The sequence below is a fragment of the Saccopteryx leptura genome, chromosome 5 (assembly GCF_036850995.1).
Source record: "Saccopteryx leptura isolate mSacLep1 chromosome 5, mSacLep1_pri_phased_curated, whole genome shotgun sequence".
Classification (NCBI taxonomy): Eukaryota; Metazoa; Chordata; class Mammalia; order Chiroptera; family Emballonuridae; genus Saccopteryx; species Saccopteryx leptura.
Genome location: NC_089507.1, coordinates 121,851,825 through 121,871,488, shown reverse-complemented (window position 1 = coordinate 121,871,488; position 19,664 = coordinate 121,851,825). Strand labels below are relative to the sequence as shown.

Genomic DNA, 19,664 nt, shown 5'->3' with positions numbered 1-19,664 from the left:
TTTAATTCTTTTGCATGTGGCTTTCCAGTTTTCCCAGCACCATTTGTTGAAGAGGCTTTCTTTTCTCCATTGTATGTTGTTGGTCCCTTTATCGAAAATTATTTGACCATATATATGTGGTTTTATTTCTGGATTTTTCTATTCTGTTCCATTGGTCTGAGTGTCTATTTTTCTGCGAATACCATGTTGTTTTCATTGTCATGGCCCTATACCATAGTTTGAAGTCAGGTATTGTAATGTCCCCAGCTTCATTCTTTTTCCTTTGGATTGCTTTGGCTATTCGGGTTTTCATAGTTCCATATAAATTTGATGATTTTTTGTTGCATTTTTAAAAAAAATGTCATCAGAATTTAGATGGGAATTGCATTAAATTTATAAATTGCATTGGGTAACATGGCCATTTTGATTATATTTATTCTTCCTATCCAAGAACAAGGAGTATTTTTCCATCTCATTGTATCTTGTTTGATTTCCTTTAACAATGCTTTGTAGTTTTTGTTATATATAGGTCCTTTACATTCCTTGTTATGTTTATTCCTAGGTATTTTATTTTATTTTATTTTGTATTTTACTGAAGTTGGAAACAGGGAGGCAGTCAGACAGACTCCCGCATGCGCCCAACTGGGATCCACCTGGCATGCCCACCAGGGAGTGATGCTCTGCCCATCTCGGGTGTCACTCTATTGCTACCAGAGCCATTCTAGCACCTGAGACAGAGACAATAGAGCCATCCACAGTGCCCGGGCCAACTTTGCTCCAATGGAGCCTTGGCTATGGGAGGGGAAGAGAGAGACAGAGAGGAAAGAGATGGGAAGGTGTGGAGAAGCAGATGGGCACTTCTGTGTGCCCTGGCTGGGAATTGAACCCGGGCTTCCTGCATGCCAGGCTGGTGCTCTACCACTGAGCCAACCGGCCAGGGCCTAGTATTTTTTTGTTGTTGTTGCAATCGTGAAGGGGTTTATTTTTTTGAGATCATTTACTAATATTTTATTCTTGGCATATAGAAAGGCTATAGACTTTTGTATATTAATTTTGTATCCTGCGACCTTACTGTATTGGTTTATTGTTTCTAGTAATCTTTTTGTGAAGTCTTTGGGGTTTTCGATGTATAGGATCATATCATCTGCAAAAAGTGATATCTTTACTTCTTCTTTTCCTATATGGATGCCTTTTATTTCTTTATCTTGTCTGATTGCTCTGGCCAGAACTTCCAGCACCACATTAAATGAGATTGGAGAGAGTGGACAACCCTGTCTTGTTCCTGATTTAAGGGGGAAAGTCCTGAGTTTTATGCCATTTAATATGATGTTGGCTGATGGTTTATCATATATGGCCTTTATCATGTTGAGATATTTTCCTCTATACCCATTTTGTTGAGTGTCTTAAACATAAAGTTGTGTTGTATTTTATCGAATGCCTTTTCTGCATCTATTGATAAGATCATGTGGTTTTTGTTCTTTGTTTTGTTGATATGGTGTATTTTATGTTAACCGTTTTACGTATGTTTAACCATCCTTGAGATTCTGGGATGAATCCCACTTGATCATGATGTATTATTTTTTTAATATGTTGTTGTATACAATTTGCTAGTATTTTGATTAGTATTTTAGAATCTGTATTCATTAAAGATATTAGTCTGTAGTTTTCTTTTTTTTGTGCCGTCCTTGCCAGGTTTCGGTATGAGGGTTATGTTGGCCTCAAAAAATGTGTTTGGAAGTATTGCTTCTTCCATTTTTTGAAAGACTTTGAGTAGAATAGGAACCAAGTCTTCTTTGAATGTTTGATAGAATTCACTAGTATAACCATCTGGGCCGGCACTTTTATATTTGGGGAGGTTTTTAATAGATTTTTTCTATTTCTTCCCTGCCAATTGGTCTGTTTAGGCTTTCTGCTTCTTCATGACTCAGTCTAGGAAACTTGTATTGTTCTAGGACTTAATCCATTTCTTCTAGATTGTTGAATTTGGTGGCATATAGTTTTTTATAGTATTCTACAATAATTTGTATGTCTGTGGTGATTTCTCCTCTTTCATTTTGGATTTTGTTTATATGCGTCCTTTCTCTTTTTTCCTTGGTGAGTCTTGCCAAGGGTTTGTCAATTTTGTTGATCTTTTCAAAGAACCAGCTCCTTGTTCTGTTAAATTTTTTTATAGTTTTTCTGTTCTCTATCTCATTTATTTCTGCTCTGATTTTTATTATTTCCTTTCTTCAGCTGGTTTTGGGTTGTCTTTGTTCTTCTTCTTTTAGTTCCTTAGGGTGTGAAGTTAAGTGGTTCACTTGGGCTCTCTCTTGTTTGTTCATATAGGCCTGAAGTGATATGAACTTCCCTCTTATTACTGCTTTTGCTGCATCCCATAGATTCTGATATGTCGTATTGTCATTTTCATTTGTCTGTATATATCTTTTGATCTCTGCACTTATTTCTTCTTTGACCCATTCATTTTTTAAAAGTATGTTGTTTAATTTCCACATTTTTGTGGGATTTTTTTCCCCCTTTTTTGCAGTTGAATTCTAGTTTCAAGGCTTTATGATCAGAAAATATGCCTGGTAGAATTTTGATTTTTCTGAATATGCTGATGTTATTTTTGTGGCCCAACATATGGTGAATTCTTAAGAATGTTCCATGTACACTAGAGAAAAATATATACTCTCTCGCTTTGGGATAAAGTGTCCTATAGATGTCTATCATATCCAGGTGCTCTAGTGTTTTGTTTAAGGCCAATATATCTTTATTGATTTTCTGTTTGGATGAATGATCTAGAGTCATCAGCTGTGTATTGAGGTCTCCAAGTATGATTGGATTTTTGTCAGTTTTTGCTTTTAGGTCAATTAGTAGCTGTCTTCTATATTTTGGTGCTCCTTGGTTTGGTGCATATATATTAAGGATTGTTATGTCTTCTTGATTCAGTGTCTTCTTAATCATTCTGAAATGACCATTTTTGTCTCTGAGTACTTTTGCCGTCTTGTAGTCAGCATTATTAGATATAAGTATTGCTACATCTGCTTTTTTTTTGGATGTTCTTTGCTTGGACTATTGTTTTTAGCTTTTCACTTTGAATTTGTTTTTATCCTTGTAGCTTAGATGTGTTTCTTGTAGGCAGAATACAGTTGGATTTCTTTTTTATTATGCTACTCTGTGTCTTTTTATTGATGAATTTAATCCATTTACATTTAGTGTAATTATTGACACTTGTGGGTTCCCTATTGCCATTTTATAAATTGCTTTCTGTTAATTTTGTATCTTGTTTGATTCTTCTCTGTTGTTTTTCTATCATTTGTTTTTGTTTGTTTGTATTCCATACTTCTTACTTCTTTTTTTTTTTGCTACCTTTTTTAAGTTACGTGCTTCTGTGGTGGTTTTTTCAGGGGTTGTTACCATTAAGTAATAAAAAGGGTACCTACCATATTCATTGTAGTACCCTATGTTATGAGTGTTTCTGCACTCCATCATCCTTTGCAACTGTTAATCTCTGTCCTCTCCCCTTTTTTTGTTTTTGTTGTCACAGTTTAAATTTGGTTTTATTGTGTTCTTGGTGGAGCTTTTACTTGTGGTTTTGTTGTGTTTTGTTCTTTGTATCTGGTTGGAAAACCCCCTTTAGTATTTCCTGGAGTGGTGGTTTTCTGATAATAAATTCCCTCATCTTTTCTGTATCTGTGAATGTTTTTATTTCTCCTTCATATTGGAAGGATAGCTTTGATGAGTATAGTATTCTTGACTGAAAGTTCCTCTCTTTCAGGACTTTAAATATTGGGGTCCACTCTCTTCTAGAGTTTCCATTGAGAAATCCGATGATAATCTAATAGGCCTTCCTTTATATGTTGTATTCTTCTTTTCCCTGGCTGCCTTGAGAATTTTTTCTTTGTCATTTGTTTGTGCCAATTTTATTATGATGTGCCTTGGGGTAGATTTGTTGTGGTTAAGAAAACTCGGTGTTCTATTTGCTTCTCGAATTTGAGGCTTTAGTTCTTTCCACAGGCTTGGGAAGTTCTCATCTATTATTTGTTTGAATATATTCTCCATTCCATTTTCTCTCTCTTTTCCTTCTGATATACCTATTATTCTTATGTTAGTCTTTTTTATGGACTCAGACAATTCCTGTAGGACTTTTTCATTTTTTAAAATTTTTAAGTCTCTCTCTTCTTCTCTCTGTTTTGCCTGAAGTTGCTTATCTTCTATGTCACTAATCCTACCTTCTATCTGGCTGTTCTATTAGCTAAGCTTGTTATCTTGTTTTCCAGTTCATGAATTGAGTTTTTCATCTCTGTTTGATTTGTTTTTATAGTTTCCATTTCTTTTGTAATATATTTTTTGTGTTCATTGAGTTGTTTTCTGAGCTCCCTAAATTGCCTTTTTGTGTTTTCTTGTATATCTCTGAATATTTTTAGGATTTTTATTTTAAATTCTCTGTCATTTAGCTCCAAGGTTTCAAATATATTAAATTTTTTCTCCATAGATTTTTCCACATCTATTTGTGCTACTTCTCTATCTTTTGTATGCAGGATATTTGATTTCCCTTTTCTTAATGGCATCTGTGTGTGGTCTTGTTGATAGAATTAATAAAGAATAAAATAAAAAAAAATGGAAAAAAATTGGAAAAAGTAATATAAAATAAAATAATAATAAAACAATAATAATAATTTATTATTCCCCCCCCCCTTTTTTCTCTTCTCCTCCTCTCCCCTCCTCCTTAGGAAAATATCATGATGAACTGTGAATTATATTATGCTCAATGGAACAAAAACTGCCTATAATGGAGGGCCTGAGTTGGGGGGAAGTGTTCAAGGGGCAAAAAAGGAGGTAGGGACCCACAATGCAAAAAAGGAAAAAAATTGGGTCAAGTATAAAATGATTTGCTTGTAAGTGATAGTCGACTAAGAGATATAATGAGAGGGATAAGAGGGGAACAGGAAAAAAGAAAAAAAATTACTATTGTATTAAGTGGAGCAAAAACTAAGTAGAAAGGAGAGCCTGGGTTGGGAGGAATGCTAATGAATTAAAAAGTGAAGTAAAAAGCCCCAAAATGCCACACAAAAAATACTTGAGTCCAAATAAAATAATTTTTTCGTGATTGAGGATTGAATGAGAGGAAAAGTAAAAGGAGAAAAGAAGAAACTAATAGAGAGGGAGAAAAAAGTAAAAAGGGAAAAGGAGAAGAAGAAAAAAGAAAAAAAAACAAAAAGAGAGAGTTGAGTTTTGGAGTGTAACCCTCATGGAGAGTATAGAAGAAGAAATAAAATGGGAAATGTAACACTTATGGGTAGTGTAGTTCAAGAAGAGGAAAGAATAAGATGGGCAGAGAATAAAAGGACCAAGGTGGAGGAAAAAGAAATAATAATAATAAATGCCAGAAGATGAAAGAAGCAAAAAAAAAGTAGTGGAACAAATTATAAAGTCTGTGGATTTTTCTTGATTTTGAGAGGTTAACTTCTTCCTTTTTCTTTCCTCTCCCTCTTCCTGGTTTGTGACTCTGTACCCCAGGCTCTAGCCCTGTAGCATGCTTAGGTAGAGGTTTGCAGTTGATGAGACTCTACGGCAATGTCATATATTAGGCTTCAGTCTTGTTGGTAGTCTAGGCTTGTTAGCGTTTGCAGGCTCTGACAATGAGAGTGTCCATTTTCCCAGAGCCTCTCTCCTAGTCTCTCCTTCCTGAATTAGCAGCCTGATGATCTAGCTATGAGGCTGCCGCTGCCTCTGCCTGGGGAGTAAGAGGTTCAAAGAGCTGGCAAATCTGCACTCTATCCCCACTCAATGCAGGGCTCTGTGTAAGGCTCTGTCAGTCAGAGCCGCCAACATAATCAGGCGGGGCTGGGAGCCAATTGCTCTCAAGGTGACTTTCTATGAGCCTCCGGGCCTGTTCAGCACACCTAGCACTCTGTGGGACCACTCTCCCCTGGCTTTTTGCACTTTGTAACCTGTTTTGGCTGGAAAGAAGATGCCCTAGTCGCTGTCTACAGTACAGGAAGTCTTAACATCTGCCAAGTCCCTCTTTTTAGCATATATCCCTGAGTATGGAAGCTCTGCCAATCAGAAGTTGCCCCTACCCCTTTAGCAAAATGCACTAAAAAATATCTCGCCTCTTGTCTTAGATCACTGAACTGAGAGAGATCTTGTCAGTTAGAGCGGCGTAGGTCAGTTGGGAGGTGAGCAGACTGTGGGTTAAGCTAATTTCAGTGATTGGATCTGCTGACCTGCTCCAGGAAGGACTGCAAGCTGCTCACGCGCCCCTACCCCGATGATATGCTCCAGGAAGGATTGCAAGCTGCTCGTGCGCCCCTCCCCCAATGCTTGATTCTTAGTTTGAATGGCTGGGTGAGGCGCCCTGCCCACTCAGAGAAGCTCAGGCATAGGTAAGTTCGCTTTGGTGCACTTCCTGTGTGCCCCTGGCAGCTGCTGCACGCTGCACGGGTGTTAGCTCACGTGGGCTGATTCACCACAAGCAAACTCTTTCCTCCGCTTGAATGAATGTCTGTGTTGCAGGCTAGCTTCCTCCACACCCTTAGCTCCTCCCGACTCTCAGTTCCAAGTAAAAGCAGCCTTTGCTCAGGTTAGTGAGGAAGGCAGAGTGTTCCTTTCTCCATCTTATTTCCTTCAGGGTTGATTATATATTTAGTCAATTTTTCGCTTGATCATACCTTTGTTTTCAGTATGTGGGACTCCCAGACACTCCAAGGATAGGTTTTTTTCTCTCTCTGGTTGATGAACTTGTTGAAATTTTGGGGAGATTTGTCAGTCGCACTCCTCACGACGCCATTTCTCTGACATCACTCCTTAACATTTCTTGCAGCATTGGTTTGGTTGTAATGAATTCCTTGAGTTGTTTTTTTTTGTTTGTTTGTTTTTGTCTGGGAAGCTTTTTATCTCTCCTTCAATTTTAAACAATAGCCTTACTGGATAAAGAAGTCTTGGTTGTAGTCTTTTGTTCTGCATTACTTTGAATATTTCTTGCCATTCTCTTCTGTCCTCAAGTGTTTCTGTTGAAAAGTCAAATGCCATCCTTATAGGGTCTCGTGTGTAGGTGATTGACTTCTTTTCTCTTGCAGCTTTTAGTATTCTTTCTTTATCTCTTAGCTTTGGTATTTTGATTATGATATGTCTTGGTGTAGGTCTCTTTGAGTTCTTTTTTAATGGTGTTCTCTGTGCTTCTTGAACCTGTGTGACTCTTTCCTGCATCAATTTAGAGAAATTTTCAGCTATGATTTTTCAATCAGGTTCTCTATCCCTTGTTCTTTCTCTTTTCCTGCAGGAACCACAATTATGCAGATATTGTTTTTCTTCATGTTGTCACAGAGCTCTCTTAGAGTTTCCTCAGACTTTTTGATCTTTTTTTTTTTTTTTTTGCTGTTCTGCTTCTGTGCTGTTGCTTATCTTGTCCTCTAAATCATTGATTCAATCCTTTGCTTCATCCAGTCTGCTTTTAATTCCTTCTAGTGTAGTTTTCATTTCTGATATTGTGTTTCTCTTTTCTGTGTTGTTCCTTTTTATGATTTCAGTGTCCTTTTTGATGCTTACAATTTCTTTATTTTAGGTGCTCATTAAGTCCATCCATTGTAGCTTTGAGGTCCTTAAGCATCCTAACAATCATTATTTTAAACTATGTATGCAGTAATTTGATTACTTTTATTTTATCCAGTTCTTTTTCTGGAGATTTTTCTTATTGATTCATATGGTTTATGTTCCTCTGTCTTCCCATTGTTTCTGTGGTGGTTTACAAGCTTGTTAGAGTTGTGGGTTTGAGGTTGGTTTATTTAATTTGACTTCTCCTCCATGCCTTTATTCCTCTGCCTCTGCTTATTGCTTGAATTTAATTCTCCTTAACTAGGAGAGCCACTTTAAGGTCTTGATTTGCCTGCCATCTGTGAGCTTATGTTTGCTGATCTCAGCAGGGGCTTAGTTGAAACTATATCCAGGAATGCGGTGGATGTGACTTCTGAGAATCTGAAGGTGTTTCTGCCAGTTACTCTCTGGGGGTGGGCACATTCTCAGTATGAAAGGGGAGGTATAGCTCAGGTCTCCCCGGAAAACTGAGTCACTGCCCCTCCCCCTTAGTTCCTCCTTTCGGAAGTGTCTTTCATGCTGATTGGAGCTAGAGAGCTTTTTGGAAGTGGGGCAACTGTTTCCACATTAGGCTTGTGCTGGGCGGAGGCGTCATCTCCTCCCCCTGCTATGGCCACCTTTGCACTGGAGAATGAGTCAGCTCAGGTCAGCCCAGGCACCCCTTTCCCCATCACCATTTATCTCACTTTCCCCACTTTTCTCATGCAAGACCAGTCAGTCCTCTCAGCCCTCCTCACCTCCGGAGTCCCAGGCAAGTGGCTATGAGTGATATTTTCTGTTCTGTCCCTTTAAGGCTCACCAGCCACTTCTCACAGACAGAACTTTCGCTCTTCTCCCCACTCAGTGCTGTCTGGCTGTCTCCTCCAGTCCCTGGGTTTCTAGGCTGAGGCTCTGGATCTGAGACTGAGGGCCCCCACCTATCAGGGTCACTGTCCTTGTAATGAGAGCCCTTCTGGACCCTCAGCCTCAGCCTCCCCTCGCTCCTGGTAGCAGAGGAAGCCCCACCGCACCCCCACATTCCCTACCAGGATCGGTGTGGATTCCTCTGTGCTTCTTCGTTTTTGAGTTCTGTTCTTTTAGTCCAAAGTTGGTATTTCACACTAATTGTTTCTAAATTAATTTGTAATCCAGTTTGGTGGTGGGAGGTGGCAGTCTTTGCATCTGCCTACTCCGCTGCCATCTTGGAATCTTAAGAAACTTTTAAAAACTCCAGTGGTTTCAAAAACTCTTTGACAAGGAATACATCTTAGAATAAAAATAAAAAGTATAGTCATGTAAGCAAAAACAAAATTAAATGAGAAAATCTTGAAAATTTTTTTTAAATTTGTTCCTGATATATTGCTAGTTTTAAAAACTTATGAAAAAATTTTAAAACTGAGAAATTAATAAAATATAGCTACAATACAAACATTACATCTTATTCACATATATTAATAATGTAATAAATACTGTAATATGTAATAATTATGTGGTTAATGTTGAATAATTGACGGTCTAGCTTTATATTTTTCATGTTAACTTAGAGTAACAAAGCCATTATTCTATGTTTAAGTTTGCCATTTAGTAAAAACAATTTTAATTAATGAATCTTGGAACCACTTTATTAGTAAAAGGAAATATTTTGATTTATCTAAAATTTAATTACCAAAATATTAAGTGAATTAATAATTATAACTTACACTTCTTAATGTGCAATTACTAGACAGTTAGGCAAACTTGTTCAGATCAATTATCTATCAGTTGGAACATGAAATTCTTGATTTGACAATTTTAACATTTGTTGGTGACATAAAGCCATCTTTCCCAAAGTGGAGTGCATGTGTGTCAGGAGGACGGGGACAGGCAAATCATGACTGTGGTAGGTGACTGTGTAGTATATTGTACAAGCTTGGACACTTTGGAGAGTGAAAAGAAAAGGTACGAATAATGATTCCAGGAAAGCAAGCATAAACCAAGAATGCATCTGGCAAATTAGGGCATAAATTCCCCAAGCCTGTGGGAAGATGGTCCTGGACCACTTGTGTGAAGCCATAAAATAATGAATTATCTTAAAACAATAATTACTAGGAAAAAAAATACTGGTGGGCAAAAAAAAAATTTTATGCTAAGGCAAACTTACACAACAGAATGAAAAATTTATATAAGTATAGTTTTATTTTTAACAGTTTTGTTGAGATATAATTCACAACCATTCATTTAACATGTATACTTTAATGATTTTTAGTATATATTTTTAGGGTTGTGCAACCATTATCACAATCTAATTTCAGGACATTTTATTTCCCCTAAAAGAAACCCCATATTCATCAACAGCCACTTCCCATCTCCTCCCAAACTCTTCACTAGGCAACCACCACTCTGCTGTCTGTCTATAGATTTGCCTATTTGGGACATTTCATTTAAATGGAATCAAACAATATGTGCCCTTTGTGTCTGGCTTCTTTCTCTCAATGTTCATCCATGTTGTAGCATGTATCAACACTTCACTCCTTTTAATGGCTGAATTATATTCCATTGTATGTATGTACACACCACATTTTGTTGATCAATTGCCAGTTTATGTACATTTGGGTTGTTTCTGCTTTTTGGAATCTTTGTTCACATGAGTTATTTTATATTTTATTTTTTAATTACAGTTTATATTCAATATTATTTTATACTAGTTTCAGGTGTATGGCATAGTGGTAAGACAACCATGAACTTTACAAAATGTTTCCCCTGATATTTCAAGTATCCACCTGGCACCATACATAATTATTACAATCTTATTGACTATATTCCCTATGTTGTACTTTATATCCCTCTGACTACTCTGTAACTGCCAATTTGGACTTCTCAGTTCCTTCATCTTTTTTTACCCAGTCCCCTAATACCCCTTCCTTCTGATGACCATCAGTCTGTTCTCTGTACCTATGAGTCTGTTTCAGTTTTTTTTTTAATTCCACAGATAAGTGAAATCATATGGTATTTGTCTTTCTCTGACATATTTCACTTAGGTCTATGCATGCTGTCACAAATGGTAAGATTTAATTTTTTTATGGCTGAATAATATCTCATTTTTTATTGCACATGAATTTTTAATACAAAACTTGGGACTCTTATGTTTTTTCCCAGTACTTCAGGCTATGCTCTGTGATTTCAGCAATTCACTTTCCTGTGATAATAAAAACACATTGGTAGGAAGTGCTGGTAGGATGTCCCCATCATCACCCTGACTCTAAAAGTTATTCTCTCTCTCTCTTTCTCTCCATCCTCCTTCTTCCTTCCCTCCCCATATATATGCATATATGTAAATATATATAGTTATAGATATATGTAGATAGATGGATATGCACACACAGGTTCATAATTTATTTCTGTATTGATTATTGGCCTTCAGGGGCTAAGAACTGGATTGGTTTATGGCCTTATCTGTTTGCCCATGAATTCACTACTTACACAAATAGCACACATTTGCTTCTGTGTTCCTCTTCTATCCCATCTTTGTGCCTCCTTCCTGGAGTAACTCTTGTCCTACATGTTATGTTTATTGCTGCCTTTCTTTTGTTTCTAATCACACCCATATGTTTATATTTAAACCATTTTCCATCCTTGCTATTAAAATCAGGTATGAATAAAGATATTTATGAAGGAGTCACCTTTCCTGGATGGCATGTGTGTGAATGTTGCTGAATAAACTCCAGTATGCCAGCACAGGGATAGTTTATGTGTTAAGCCTGATATTAAATGAAGTCAGAAAGATGAAATGTTATTTGAGACAGGGCCTTAGATTTCTTTTACTTTATGTATCATGTCATAATACTGTAGTTAAATAACAGAACTCTAACCTGCCATCATCCCAAAATCATTTTTATTTGGCTTATGGGTTAAAATTCACAAAATGTAAAATTAAAAAACAAATTGCCACTCATTTGAGAGAGAGAAGAAAGGAGAGGGGGAAGGGATTGAGAGAGAGAGAGAAGCATCAACTCATTCTACTTAGTTGTGCACTCACTGGCTGCTGCCTGTGTGCCCTGACTGGGGAGGAGCCCACAACCTTGGTGTACCACGACACGCTCTATACCCTGAGCCACCTGGCTAGAGCCAGAAAACAGAAAAATTTTTTTTTAATGTAAAAAATGGTTTTTAAAAATATAAAAGTTGAATTTTCTTTTTGTGATCAATGATGTTACAATCATTACATGCAGTCCATCTGTATTTATATTTGCATATTTAGACATAAATTTTTAAGTAATTATTTAGTAATTCTTGTGTATAATACTATTTTATAATATTGGGGGAAAAAAACACCATTTTTCTATCTCTAAATTACATCCTTTGATTAGTGGAATTTTTAAAAAACTGGTTGTAATTTTATAGTTTAGTGTGCTCCTAGGTAAGAGCTGATAAATCTTAATCAGTGTTTATTTTTACTTAGTATATATTTTTTTATTAATGGCATAAAACTGATTGTATTCCTTCAAGTTTGCCTTATTTCTCCTTGAGGTACCCTTGCCTTCCCGTTGCCAGGAAAGATCAGGCCATTTAATTAGACTGCTCTCCAGCTATTTTTCTTTACCTCCTTCACTTTGAATTCACTACGGATACATTCTTTATCTTGCCAAGATGAGTCACTTCATTTACTCATCAGATGTTGGTTGAGCTGCTCTGACTGCCCAATCTTTAGCTGTGCATTTGATCCCATCTCCTTTCATCTGAGACACTGTTTCTTTGCCCTTTCTGTTTGATGTTTTCAAAAAATATTTCTTTTCATAGGCTTCTTCCCTTATGTTTGCAAACCTGTGTTTGCTAAGGTATTCTGTTCTCAGAATGAAAATACTACTACTGATAATTTGATTTTTATTCTCCCAAGTACTGCCTTTACTTATAGCTATCCAACTTCATCAGCTTAAACACACATTGTTCTAAACATCTTGCTACATGCTTGTTAAAGTCACAAGTGTCACTTTTTAAACATTTTCTACTAGGTGATTGCATGTGAACAGCAGTTGGATACAACATATGATGCCAGGTGTGACACATGGTCCCTGGGGATTACGGCCATCGAGCTAGGGGATGGAGATCCTCCTCTGGCAGACCTGCATCCCATGAGAGCACTCTTCAAAATACCAAGGTCAGTGCATTCTGCCGCTTGGGCCAGTGCCTGCAGCCCAGTTGTCTTCCTCCAGCCACTGAGCACCCATCATGCCTGTCATGGAAATACTCAGATACATTTCACCAGGTTGGGGCAGAGTGGCTGGAATAGTATTCTACTGAGATTCTGTGTTTATCCAATAGTTTCATTTCCTTGCTCTAAGTAGAAGAGCTTTCTCTTGATACTTAGTATGCCTTCTTTCTTTTGCAAGGACTTGACGTCAGGACATAGCAATTTCTCCTAGTCTTTACCAGCTCCCAAATCAGTCTGTGTGGCACCCTGGTCCACAGTCGGTATAACAGTGATTTGCTTTGTTTCACTGTCGATTTTTACTGCTTGCTAAGACATCTTTGTTTAGAACTTTAAAATAATTAAGAAAATTATATATAAAATGTATTGATAAAATAATAACTATTTAAAATATACTAATGTTTTGAATATCTTAACATAGAACAGTAAACTAAGAAGAATAATCTCTTTGGAGCCATGAAAGCGCATCTGTATCTGTGTAAACCCCACCCTTCAGAGTGTATATTGACAGACTTTCCCTTGCTTTTCTGTTAATAATTAAATACCATTTTATACGTCTTGGTTAGTTCCTAGATTGTTCAGAAAACTGACATGAAAAGACTGCCTATTTTTATTATAGGTATGTTATCTTCTGAAGACTTTCTTAAAGATTTTTCCTGGTACCTTAATTCTAATGGAATGCCTATAGAGGGTGTGGGTGATAGGTCCAGGGCAGAGTGGTAGGTGGTATGTTACTATTTGTTACAACATTCTCCACCAAATTCTATGGTCCCAGCTTCCACAGAACATAAAATCACATGTATAATGTCCTGGGGGTAGTTTTCTAGTCCTCACAATTAATGCCAGTGTTTTATATTTACTTCCAAATGGATCCATTTGGAATATTTAGCATATAATTAAAATCAGTATAAGACAAAGCATTTGACTTTGTTTGTAATTTTACTTTTGACTTTCCTGTCCTAGCCATAGGTTCTGAATCACAACACATAACAATAACAGTATATCTTTTAGGTCTTATGGTTTGTAAAATATGAGACTTATTTGGTAAGTGGGGGAAACAAGATTACAAATAACAGAAAACTTGCTCTATACCATGTCTAAGACATTCCATTAAATTTGTGGAAAACAGCAAACATCTGTATTTCCTAAGCCTCGCATCATTCCTATGTAACATGAAGCATTGTATCTCCTGAGCTATTTTAATTACGGCTAAAGGACCGTAGTTAGCCCAGGGCTATTTGTTTGGTGATGATTCTGCACAGACTGATGTCACCATTGGTACATCCATACTGATGAGTAAGGCACTGCTGGAAATGGAATCATCTTAGTTATTTCTTCTTAAACCACCAGTATATCTGTCAGACAGAATTCTAAAACTTCCTACTGGCTTTAGAAACAATTACAAAAAAGGGGATCTGAAAAGCTACCCAGTTCTGAGTGTGGTACAATCATTGAAACTTTGTCATCCTCAGAGCAAGTCGATATATCTCTTAGAAGGGAAATTTTCAGGACAAGAAACAAAGCTAGATTGTTGGAGGAAAGAATGACTTCTTTTCATGTGAAAATCAGCATTTTTCAAACAGTCCTGAGGGTTGTGAAGGGAGCCTTCGGGTTATCTGGGGCAGATGAGTAGGAGTGCTTCTCTGTAATGAACCAGTACACACTGTACATTATTTCATGCTAAGCTATTTACTGTACATTAATTTCATTCTAAGCTATTTAAGGAGAAATGCAGGACTGAAGGCAAAATGTTTCCATTCCACTAATGAAAACAAAGAGCTGTCAGAATTAACATAAAGCAGTATTTGAGCAAATTCAACTACCTGGTTGATCAATGTTGCTTGATTACAGTTGGGCCTCATTTCCATGTGAGGTCCTTTTGTATTCATGAACAAGTTGAGAAAGAAAAGATTTGTTCAGTTTTAAAACGAACGGAATTAGAATCTTCGGTGGCATTCAGAGCTTTAGAGCTAATCATCCTTTTCAGTTCCTTACTTTGTAACCGTATTTCCAGTCTTGTATTCAGTAACAACTGAACAACTCGTGCGGGCCTTGTCCTGTGTGCCCTTCTCTGCTGCAGTTTCCTCGTCTTCTGAACTGTACCTTTCAGGTCCCCTCTGTGTGCCCTGGGTGTCCCTCAGAGACTTCTGCAGGACTTAAAGCAACAAAATATTTTTCCTAGTATTACTTGTTTCTATTCTGCTAAGTATTGAAGTTTCTACCCTAGGGCTGTCAGGTAAAAGTAAAAAGATTCTTTAAAAGAAAAAAAAATTATCAGAAAAATTGGGTCATCTATTAAAAGCTTTCAGAGAAACAAGAAACCTGTCATTTTATGTAAAGAATGATTAATAACTCATTATCTGCCTTTGAATTGGATGTTGGTAATACTTGATTTTCCCTGGCAGGACCTGTGAGGGCCATACTGGAGTCATACGTCTTGTTCTGCCTCTGGCTGGGCACTGACTAACCCATGTGTACAATCCAACCTTGATTCTTATCTTTCTAGGAATCCATCCCCCAAACTAAGGCAGCCTGAGATATGGTCAGCAGAATTCAATGATTTCATTAGCAAGTGAGTAACAAGAAAGTTCTTTTTTTTTTCAGTCAAAGAAATATCATCTTTCTAATTTTGAAATGTGCCTTTTACAAGTCCTTTGTGCTTCTGAGTTTCCTTCTTACTTTTTATCTATTAAATAATCCCAGAGGTCTCCATTATCTCCAAAACACGCCTTTGTTGTGTCTTGTGAATGTTCAGTGAATTCATGGTTGCTCAAACAATGATCTTAGGGTCCTGTTTGTTCACTTACTGACAATGATGTTATGCAGACTTCTCATCACCCGGTAACACACTCTTCTGTCCCCCTGCCTTTTGCAGCTTTGCCCTCAGCTTCTCCCACCTGCTCACCCACCATCTCTTTAGTCTGTAATTTAACCCTTTGTTTCTCTTCACCATTAATTCTCATCACTATCAGGGGACATTTATTGCAGTTGATAAATCACATAATCATATAGATAAATTGCTTATACATTTGAAATTCTCTCAGAGACTTCTGCAGGACTTAAAGCAAAAAAATATTTTGGTGGATATTTAGCTCAAGTGCAGTGCCTTCGGCCAGTTGTCCCACAGACCTTTTTTTTTTTACAATTATTATTATTACATCACCTTTAAAAATATCAGGGTAAGAGATATGATCTCACTTATATGTGGAATCTAATGAATACAATAAACTGAGGAACAAAATGGAAACAGAGGCAGGGTCACAGGGAACAGAGGGACAGCTGTCAGAGGGGAGGGGGAAAGGGGGACAGGATAAAAGAAGGTACTGGGATTAGTTAAATTATATATATATATAATATATATAAAACAAAGACATACAGACAGCAGGTTAGCAATAGCCAGAGGGAAAGGGGAGGTGGCAAAGGTGGGAATGGGGGTGAAAGAGACTTTGCATGGGGCACATCACGGAGAGGGTGTCATTTTGAATGTGACACTTGAAACCATGTCAACGCAGTACATTTAAAAAAAAAAATTTAAAAAGATTGAATATAGGTAAGGGATGACCTCAGATTGTGAAGGGAAGAGAGGGTCATTAAGATTTGGTGTCAAACTCCATTCAGAAAATGTAGAAAGGGTGAAGAAAGGAAAGGAACCAGTCATACTCATACATAACTGCTATCACTGGTTTTTCTATGAAGAATATGTGTTTATTCTTACAAATACAGGAGGTGTAAATTTAATGGTGGTGGAAACCCAAAAAGAGAATGCTAATCTTTTTTCCCTTAGTTTTCACTTAGTCATTACCAAGTATATAGTATACTATGCACTAGAGAATATTTAATAAACTGCAATCAAATTTCACACATCTCTTAGGAGGCTCATTGACAACTTTGAAGGGCTCCCAGGATTCATAATAATGCCCTCTGTTTGCAGATCCCTCTATGGAGATACTTGGTAAAACCTGGTGACTAACATATTTCACACCATTTCACCTCTAAGAACCATTTACTGATTGCCTATAAGACAGTATTTTCTGTTCCGTATGCTACCATTGTGTTTTATTTGTCTTCCTCTAGTAACATTGCCACTTTATGTGGATACCTTCTTAGACGTCTTTCTTTCTATCTAAGTGGTCAATAAGCAGCTCCAGGGCCCTGAGTGTGCCTTACTTGATACTGTAACTCCAGTGTCTCAGCGAAGTGCCTGTTACACATCAGATATTTGATGGAGTTTTACTTGAAGAAGATCACTTCATATATGACTGAACTCAGAACCTAGAGGCGAGTACTGCAGGTGTCAGCACCTTCCATTAAACTAAATGAAAACTCAGAGCTCCAGTCTGTATTTTCAGATATCATCATCCTTATTCCCTAGCATATTTTGGCATATCTGGGAAATATCTTTTTGGATAAGCCCAATAAAATAAATGATCAGGTTAGCATTTCAGGAGGACTAACAGTGCAGGTTAGAAAGGGCACTGCTCAAGTCCAGGCTGAGATCCCCCTTTCTCCTGTCTCTGTATGCCCAAAGGACAGCCCAGCTCCGCCCAGGTTCCTCCTAGTCACAGATCCTCAGAATCTCAAGGTTGTAAAGGAATTATCAATTTCTACAGCCCAAACTTATGTTTTGGGTGTAAATCCTTCTCAAACATGTCTACTGAGCAGTCATCCAGTCAGAAAACACCCCTAATAAAATAATCATACTTCCCAATGTGGCCCACTTTATTTCTGGGAAATATCATTTTTAAAAGTTCTTATTTCTGGCCTGACCTGTGGTGGCGCAGTGGATAAAGCGTCGACCTGGAAATGCTGAGGTCACCGGTTCGAAACCCTGGGCTTGCCTGGTCAAGGCACATATGGGAGTTGATGCTTCCAGCTCCTCCTCACCTTCTCTCTCTCTCCCTCTCTGTCTCTCTAAAATGAATTTAAAAAAAATTAAAAGAAATAAAAGTTCTTGTTTCTACAGACCTAAATCTGTTCTCTATTAATTTCACCAGTCCATCTTCGGGTTTCGTCCCTTGTGATCACTGAGTGCTGTCTAGTCCAGGCACAGCCAACAGCTTTTGCCCCCAGAATCTCAAGGACAGATTAGAAAGAAAACTTTTTTCATGGGCCAGATGAAATATTAAAATTAAAAAATAGCAAATACAAAAACAATTCATTTAAGTAAACAAAATTTTATTATGTAATTTGTTTATGAATAAATGTGAGTGAAAAATTTTAATATACAATATTATTTTAATAAAAATATATTTTAATAAAAATATAATTACATACTGTATAAATATCCAAACTGTATCACAATCAATAGAAACAATATTTAATTAACAGAATGAGCTTGAAGGGGTTATATAGGAAATAAAACAATTATTTCGTTTTACAAACAGTCTGGACACATTTTCAGTTATCAACTGCAGCTATTGTCTATGCTACAATGCCACTTGATTCAGCACACTTGACCACAAAAATAACGAATTGTTTGACCTTGGGTATGCACTGGCAAACTCCGCCTAAAAGAATGTGGGTTTCACATGGCCGCGAAACGTCCAACAGTTCATGTCGAGTACAGACGAGTACAAAAGTTGTAAATCTTTATAATGGAATTTTTTTTTAAAGATAAAGAAGTATCGCGAATCCATTTGACCAATTATTGGAAGTTAACCCTAGATTAGTCACATGCGAATTCTTTTCCGCATATCATTATCTTTTTAAATATCTCGGTTTCCAAAGATGCTTTCATTTCTGAGTAGCTGAGATTTTAAAGTAGCGGAGAATATTAAAAATTTAATTATGGGCCGCATAAACTCATTACACAGGCTGGATCTGGCCTGTGGTCGTATGTTGGCTATGCCTGGTCTAATCCCTCTTACACATATTTGAAGACAGCCATGAAGCTGATTGAACATTCCAAGTTTGTTCAAACGCTCATACTGTGAAGTTGCTTCAGGTGCTCTCATTCTGCGCTTCCTTTCTTGTGACTGCACTGGTCAGACCTTTCAGCAAGTGTGACCTGCACATCTACTGTATGACCTCAGAAAGCATCTACTTGCCATGGGAATTTAAACATCCTCAGCGCATTAGCCTTCTCAAATGGTTTCGCCATTTTATCACGTAGGAGAAACTAGATTAATTGAGAAGCATTTAAGAGCATGAGGAAGAGAAACTGAAAATTTGAATTTTGGATAGGCATTCATTGTTTTTTATATTTAGCTACTGATTTGTAAAGAAGACTTGCTGTGGAGACAGTGTTTAACCATCACCACGCAGTAGTGCTCGCCAGGGGCCTGGGGAAGGAGTACGTAGACAGAGGTGGGCAGCACTGCCGCTTAGTCACAGATGTGTGCACTTTCACAAACATTCACTGCATCGTATTCTAGCGTAACATTTTTTGCAATGTTTCCTGGGCTGAGCGATTATGAGGAGCAATGTTCTCTTACATTAAAGTAGTTTTTAGGAATATGAATCATAATTTATCTAATAATTGCATGTTCTTTCTGGCCAGTGCAGATGCTTGACAAAAGATTATGAGAAGCGTCCAACAGTGTCAGATCTCCTACAGCATAAATTCATTACTCAAATTGAGGGCAAAGATGCAGCGTTGCAAAAACAACTAATGGAATTCATTGACGCCTATCAATGTGTGGGAGGCACCGAGAAGGCCAGGTAATCAAATAATATCATCTTTCCACAAGCCCAAGGTTCAGCTAAAGACTGAACAAGTTTATAATGAAGTAGTTATTAAGGTGAGAAAAGAACTCGTTTAAAGTCCCTGGTTGTGGCGCTGGCCAGCTAGCTCAGCGGTAGAGCATCAACCTGGTGTGTGGAAGTCCTGGGTTCAATTCCCAGCCAGACACACAAGAGAAGAGTCCATCTGATTTTCTACCCTTCCTCCTCTCCTTTCTCTCTATCTTTCTCTTCCCCTCCCGCACCCAAGGCTCCACTGGAACAA

At 37.4% G+C, this 19,664-nt stretch overlaps 1 protein-coding gene across 1 annotated transcript in view; it reads left to right on the top strand.

Annotated features, from left to right (window-relative positions):
* MYO3A (myosin IIIA) overlaps positions 1-19,664 on the top strand; it is a 250,823-nt gene that overhangs the window by 84,362 nt on the left and 146,797 nt on the right. Inside the window, exons 8-10 of the mRNA XM_066384881.1 lie at positions 12,522-12,667; positions 15,225-15,290; positions 19,223-19,378. Of these exons, the coding sequence (XP_066240978.1) occupies positions 12,522-12,667; positions 15,225-15,290; positions 19,223-19,378 (368 nt within the window). The remainder of the gene's footprint in view (positions 1-12,521; positions 12,668-15,224; positions 15,291-19,222; positions 19,379-19,664) is intronic.